Below are 7,292 nucleotides of genomic sequence, written 5' to 3' on the forward strand. Positions count from 1 at the left end.
CTTTATCCCTTCACCCAGCCCTCCATCTAGCTGGCCCCTATGGATCAGGACCTCTCATTTTAATGGGAGAGGCTGTTGTTTGACCAGTGGATTAGTAATGCTGTGCTCTGAGAGACAAAAACAAAAGACCCCAGATGCTGTATATTGTCCATTATGTATTTATTATATTTTACTTTTATTTTACCAGGCAGGTCAGTTAAGAAAAAATATTATTTTCAATGAGGGGCATGGACATACATAGGGCAGATTTCTCCCAGTGCCTGCATAATTATAAGATGAAGTTGACCCTGGCCCTGTGCATATCAGTCCATGTCTGTGGATTGAGTTGCGTCACAGATGACAATGACATATGAGCTGCCCCATGGGACTGACTGACTTGCCACAGGTCGCTGTCTGCTGCCGACACACTGGCCAAGATGGCATTTTATATGCCGTAAAAGCCTTTTGGCTCTTTCTTGCTCTACTGTGTCTGTCTCTCTTTTTCTAATCTTTTTAAAACGTTAAAACATAATGTTTCGGAAATTGTTATCTAATATTTAATAGATATCTCCTTGTCTACTAATTCATTTGATTTCAGAAGGATGATCCACATACCCTTCCCCATACCACTTAACAAACACACCATAGCAACATAGCAATGGCACAAAGCAGTAGCAACACACCAGACATCAGACTCTTCCAGCACTTTCTCACTGGCCAACATGGGTGTGTGTGTGTGTGTGTGTTTGTGTGGAGCTATGTGTCATTCCTATGCCCAGGCTGAGAGCGAAGGAGAGGAGGAGAGAGAATAGGGAAGGGAAACACTTGTGAATGGCTAGAGCAAGGACTTCATTCACCTCTGCTCTCTCACACCCTGCATCCCCATTTCTCTCCCTCACTTTTTCTTCCCCACTCACTCGTTCTCCCCCTCTTTTTCCCTCTCTCCAATTTGTCCCCAGCTGTCCGTCAACCCCCCGTAGTTCTCCCAGCTGTCTTTCATATCGGAACGAGAAGCGCCACACAACAATACAGGTCAGGGGTCAAGAGAAAGAACAGGCTGCACTTACAATGGACCAGTGGTGACCACTAAAACAATCATTCCCTTTTCTTCCCTCCCTTGCTTTTCTCTCATACTGCCGGGACTTGTGCGACTGGAAAAGGCACAAGTCTAAGGAGAGGTGGATGAGGAGGGGATGAGGTGAGAGGGATGGCTTTTGTTTTGGACGACAGCCACAGAGGCACCTTCCTCTTTATTTCCATGAACTAAAGGACCAGAATGGTAAACATACACTCACACACTCATTCTCTTGCTCTCAGCTCTCCCTCTTTGCACACTGTCCCCCTGCCCTTTGTCTGTCTCAAGAACCCTCCTTTTCTACTATGTGAACACAGTGCTGAAACAAATCCTTGTTGCCAGAGTCAAACGTAAACTTTTGTTGTTTGTCGGGTGATATAAATTGTGTGGGAACTTTGCCTGAATTTGAGCAGCAGTGCTGGTAGGGTGTCATAAAAATAATTTTAGTTCCGTTTCAGTTGACTTTTTAAATGTTATGTTAATGTTATATACAGTATATAAATGTTTTACTGAAGTTTTACCAACAACATCCCAGAGTGGTGAATGAGTGGCTTTTTAACCATAGATTTTTATAAATACAGTTTGTAATACCTTCTGATTAAGATATTTACTGAGCTTGGTTTTGGGCTAAACATGTTTTGGCATGAGGTGTATAGTAGAATGAGTCATTGGGAGAGAGAGAAAGGAGGGAGAGAAAGCCTTCCGTGACACAGTCACCTGTTCCCCGGGCCTGTTTTCCCATGGCCCAGTGTCCCGCTGTGCCCCTTACTGACCTGGCAGATGCAGGGAAACCCTGTAGCACAGCCCAGGAATTACATCACACACATTTTCATTAACATTAACCACAGGACCCATTATCAAAACAAGTGTTGTCTTTTAGATTATCAGCTGAATGTAAATCAATTGTCTATATTATATGCATTTTTTTAAAAAATAAACGCAACATGAAAAGTGTTGGTCCCATGTTTCATGAGCTGAAATAAAAGATTCCAGAAATGCTTCATACACACATAAAGCTTATTTCTCTAAAATGATGTGCACAAAAGTGTTAACATCCCTGTTAGTGAGCATTTCTTCTTTGCCAAGATGCACCTTGTGCTGGGGACAATAAAGAACCACTCAAAACTGTGCAGTGTTGTCAAGCAACACAATACCACAGATGTCTCAAGTTCTGAGGGAGCATGCAATTGACATGCCGACTGCAGGAACAACAGAGCTGTTTCCAGAGAATTCAATGTTCTACCATAAGCCGCCGCCAACGCCATGTATTCCTATGTGTATGTATTATTACGGGATCGTTAAGAAAACAGAGGCAGAGGCATTGACATATTCTGTCCTAATATGGGACCTTATGAGTGTTTTTAGAAGTACAATGGTAATATAACTACCCACATCTAATGGCACTATGGAGTAAACTAATGTGCTGCTCAAAATGATAGGTTCTATCTGGTTGCCTATATCTGATATATCCACATTTCATATGAGTGAAAAGACAACAAACCATGGCAACGTGTTGCTTCAGAAATAGTATATAATATAAGAATATTTATTCAATTAAGTGCGAAACAGCTAAATATTTACAAAAACAGTAGTGATGGACACCATAAGAGACAAAATCCTGAAACGTACTTCGAAAAAAAATCATAATTTAAATCCTTCATTAGTAAAGTCGCCGGTGACCGACAAGCTATATATCAAGAAGACAGTAAAACAAAAACAGTGCTGAGAAAATTGCAAAAAGGATAATAGTTGTCAAAATAAATATTAAATACAGATATAAATTAAATGCATTTCTGTTCATATGGCTAAAATGATGCTGGCTACAGTATGGGCCTCAGTGCAGAAGTTGAAGTAACTGAGTGTAGAGCAACATTTTCTGACACATTTTCTCTCCATCCTCAAGCACACAAGAGAGGACTTTCTTTCAGCCCAAGTACTCTTGCATTTTAGTAAAAAAAATGGATGGGTGTCTCTGAGACAGTGTGCGGTGCTTATACCTGGATATCTGATTTGGTAAACAAATAGTACAGCTACATATAATAGGAACTCAGGGAAGACTTATTACACAGACAGAAACAAATGAAGACAAAACTAATAATGTCAACACAAATAATAATCAACAACGACAATAAATTAGTAATACAATGAAGGGTGCATCTTTATCTCTTCAGTAGTTCATTATGACCAGGTAGGTTGAGTTTAGTTGAGTCTCTCTCTCGGAGCATTCCATGCTCTCCCAGAGTAGGACACTAGACAGTGTAAATGTCATATCATTGTCTCTCTACACAATCATTCACAGAGTCACGGGCCTATGTATGTGCAGAAAGGTTGGAGGACCAGAGGCAGGGCTGTGTATGGATCTCTCCCCTGCCTGGCCAACCAACTTCACTTTCCCCTTCACTCGCTGTAGATGGTGCCCATCTGTGAGGCGACCATGTGTGGTGGAGGGAAGGATTCAAAGGCCTGGATGTCTAGGGGCAGTTCGTAGCGCGAGGCCTGGAAGAGGTGGCCCTGAGGCCCTGGCAGCCCGGCCAGGGAGGAGGGGGGGTAGTGGGGTAGGGACGAGAGGTAATGGGAAGGGTGGGAGGGGTAGTTCCTCTCAGCCTCGTGGGGGGAAGGTTCCTGCTTCAGGGCAAAGTTGCCACTGATGCTGAGGGGGGGCGTGAGGGGCCCGTCGTAAGGGGGGGTGCCATTGCTACTACACTCATTAGGGGAAGGGTGCTGTTCGTAGGGCCCTCCCTCAAAGCTCTTCATATGGAGGAGGTGGGAGGCCTCCAGGGACCCGTAGGGGGGGCTAGGCAGGCCCGGAGAGGGGTAGTGACCACTCAGGGGGTGATGGCCACCAGGTTGCCCTGCTACACCACTACCAACTCCTGGAGCTCCTCCAAAGGGCTTGTCATCCAGCTTGTTGATCATTTTGGGGGCAGAAGCCCCCAGCTGGAGACACCCAGCCACAAGGTTGCTAGTGGGCTGGGACAGGCCTTTACACAACATCTCTGTGAAGCCGTGGCTCTCTGGGGACTGACCGCTCTCCAGCACCTCAGACAGGGCCCAGATGTAGTTGCGGGCCAGCCGCAGGGTCTCGATCTTGGACAGTTTCTGGGTCTTGGAGGCGCAGGGCATGACCTTACGTAACACATCTAACGCGTCGTTCAACCCGTGCATGCGGGACCGCTCGCGGGCATTGGCCTTGGTGCGTCTCGCCTTGAACCTCTCCTGTCTGCCTCTGGCCATCTTCTTCTTCTTGGGCCCCCTCCGTTTGGGCGCCTCGTTCTCTCCGTCCATTCCAGTCTCCTCATCATCATCATTATAATTGTCTTCCTCCTCCTGATCCTCCATGTCTTCGCTGCCCAGCTCAATGCTCCCACGGCCTCCTGGGCCCAGGCCGTAGCGGCCCCCCATCTCTGGACCTCTCTCTCCATCTTGGGAGCTCAGGTCCTCATCTAGCCAGGCCAGAGAACTGACCAGCTCAGACACATCTCCTTCTCCAGGCTTACCAAATCGTTTGGTCATCATTGTGATCTGAGGAAAACAAAAACACATTCGGTCAAGCTCATGAACCAGCTGTTTTATTTGTCATCATTATTTGTCATCATTGTCTGGAATTGGAATTGGTTGACCTATCTCTAACTTAATTCCCAACTGGTTGCCTATACATACATACATGAGAGAGTATAATTTCAGCACTGTTATGTGGACAGCACACAATAGCAGGGACAGTTTCGTTTCCATTGCAACAGAATGAGTGAACATTTTAGCAGATACAGAACATCTCTCATCTCTCAACTCATTCAAAGGGAAAAGAGCACTATCTATGCAAAATCATTTCTGTCCTTTGTAGGATGATCTAATGTGAGACACTTTGGGGATAAACTCTGTGGTTCCCTGCTGTTTATGCTGTGGTGGTTTTGGAGATGCCGTCAATCTGGGACATGGGGGATTTAACCTGAATATAAAACCCTCAGATTAAATTCAGGGTAGTCTACAGAGCCAAGTCAACAAACACTGTAACAACCGGACCAAATATATCCTGCATCAACAGTTACATTTGATTTGCTGATTGGAATGAGTACCGTTATAAATCCAATCTTGCGTGGAATTATCGAAAATGCCACTGTAGATTGGTATCTGAGTCCAAAGGATAAAAAATGTTCAATGGGGACTCGGGTGAACTTTCCTAAACACACCAAAAACCAAATAAATCTCTGCCTAAGGACACACGATTGTTCTACAACTAAGTCGTCCTAGTTAGTGATCGTGAAGTCGTGCATATAAGTAGTACAGTTTACTATAGGCCTAAAAATCATGAATAACAACAATGTATTACGCACGGACTCAACTCTGGCTAGACTGAATGATTAACAAACAATCATACCTGTATTTGACACTGACAATTGTATTGAATATGGTACAATACAAACCATAACATCTATATCTATAACAGTCTATTTCAGGTTAATAAATACAGATGGTGGTATCTCACTTTCTTGTTGATATGATACGATAATGCATTATAGTTGTTTGGTGGCATTGGCATAAAGCCTATTATGAAGAATGCCATCTTCATCAACTACCTTTCCTGTTATAGAAAATAGTAAAAATATCGAATATTAAGGCAGTTTACAGTTGTTGGTTTCTGTTGACACGCATTGCATAAATATGCATAGGCCTATGGGTTGATCTAGTGTGGCGAATACTACATAATCTGGAATAGAATCACATGGAATGCAATTATTTGAAAACGCACCTGTTTATGTTCACAACTCGCTCTTCCAAACTTGTCAGACGTCCGGCTAACTTCAAAAGCCCCAGTACCAAGCAAAATTACTTTATAGCCAATCCTCAACAGATGCCGTTTCGCTCTGTAGCAGTCCTTTCCAAGTTCCTTTTCGTTCCCTCAGTAATACAATCAGTGCGCGATGGGACTTTCATCTCCGACTGGCAAGAATATGTCTGAGTTTAGCCTTTAGGAGGTGGACTGGCCCCTCCCACGAGCGCCCCACCCATAACATTCAGCTTATCCAAAGGCGTGTGGCGGGCTCGTGGCCAAAGTGTTCTGTCCAAACAACCGCACATGCGTCACCAATCTTTGTGTGCGTGTGTGTGTGTGTGCGTGCGTGTGTGTGTGTGTGTGTGCGTGCGTGCGTGCGTGCGTGCGTGCGTGTGTGTGTGTGTGTGTGTGTGTGTGTGTGTGTGTGTGTGTGTGTGTGTGTGTGTGTGAGAGAGAGAGAGAGAGATTTTGCGCAAATGTCCACAATTCCATAATTATTTCATACAATATTATGTGTCCAAAATTGTCCATAACTACTTATGTCATTTTAAATAGGCAACTATGAGATGTATTTAGCAATTCCATTTCTTGTAAAAAAGCAGATTTTGTGCTCGCTTAAGCTCCAAATGTGAGAGGCCTATATGCTACGGTTGTTCCGTAACCCAATTTGTACACAAATGTATGTTTCCTTTAACCATTTGTGATGTTCATCATGCACAATACTTAGAATATTAATTTTCGTTAATGCTCGGATGATCGTGGATTGAAATCATACACATGATTAACAATGCGCGCGGTTTGATATTTTAATTACGCACATTCTGAAGAAGCGACGCTCCTTCATCGCGTTATGCGTAAGTGATTTTGACAGCTTGGTGTGGTAAGACCAGGTGTATGCGTTGTTCACCCGTCCATTAATTTGCTTCTTCCGCTTATTAGCCATATACCCGAATCCCCGGTCTCTGCACCCAAGATCAGTTGAATGAGTCAAGCAGCAAATACGTTTAATCTGATTTAAACGGTTGGTGCCCCGGAATTCTATGAGAATATACAGTATCTATTTTTTAATTATATTTGGGTTGGAATTGCATCCCCATCATATTAAAATAAAAGTTGTAAATCGAAAACAAAATAGATTTGATATACAACTCAAGACTAAATCACATCTGACTCAAAATAATCGTATTCGTTTGCGAAATACAAATAATTTCCAAGTTTAATTGGGGATAGTTTGAGATGGAGTAAAATTGTGTTTCAGAGTTCATTGTTTCAACTGGTAGCTTAAAGGGTCTTTTGGGTTTGTTATTAAAAGCACTTTAAACACTTAAACTGTTTACACACAATATTCCATTATTACTACCCCTCCCTAACCTGGCTGACGCTACCCATGACACAGCGCAGGGAAAGCTGGGACACACTGGTCTGGAATGGAGGCTGTTTGATAATGAAATATTCGCTCTGAAATTG

The 7,292-nt window shown here is 43.5% G+C and overlaps 1 protein-coding gene across 1 annotated transcript; it reads right to left on the reverse strand.

Annotated features, from left to right (window-relative positions):
• Positions 1–2,579: 2,579 nt before the first annotated feature.
• Positions 2,580–5,979, reverse strand: LOC112221682 (neurogenic differentiation factor 4-like). The gene is made up of 2 exons (XM_024383914.1): positions 5,802–5,979; positions 2,580–4,576 (listed from the first exon to the last, which is right to left on the reverse strand). Exon 2 carries the CDS (start codon positions 4,568–4,570, stop codon positions 3,452–3,454), a length of 1,119 nt encoding a protein of 372 aa, XP_024239682.1. The 5' UTR covers positions 4,571–4,576; positions 5,802–5,979; the 3' UTR covers positions 2,580–3,451.
• Positions 5,980–7,292: the final 1,313 nt, after the last annotated feature.

This window comes from Oncorhynchus tshawytscha, linkage group LG22, assembly GCF_018296145.1.
Source record: "Oncorhynchus tshawytscha isolate Ot180627B linkage group LG22, Otsh_v2.0, whole genome shotgun sequence".
Lineage (NCBI taxonomy): Eukaryota > Metazoa > Chordata > Actinopteri > Salmoniformes > Salmonidae > Oncorhynchus > Oncorhynchus tshawytscha.

Excerpts from the sequence above, each read along its gene's own strand:
- LOC112221682 (XM_024383914.1), bottom strand. The coding sequence starts at position 4,570 with ATGATGACCAAACGATTTGGTAAGCCTGGAGAAGGAGATGTGTCTGAG.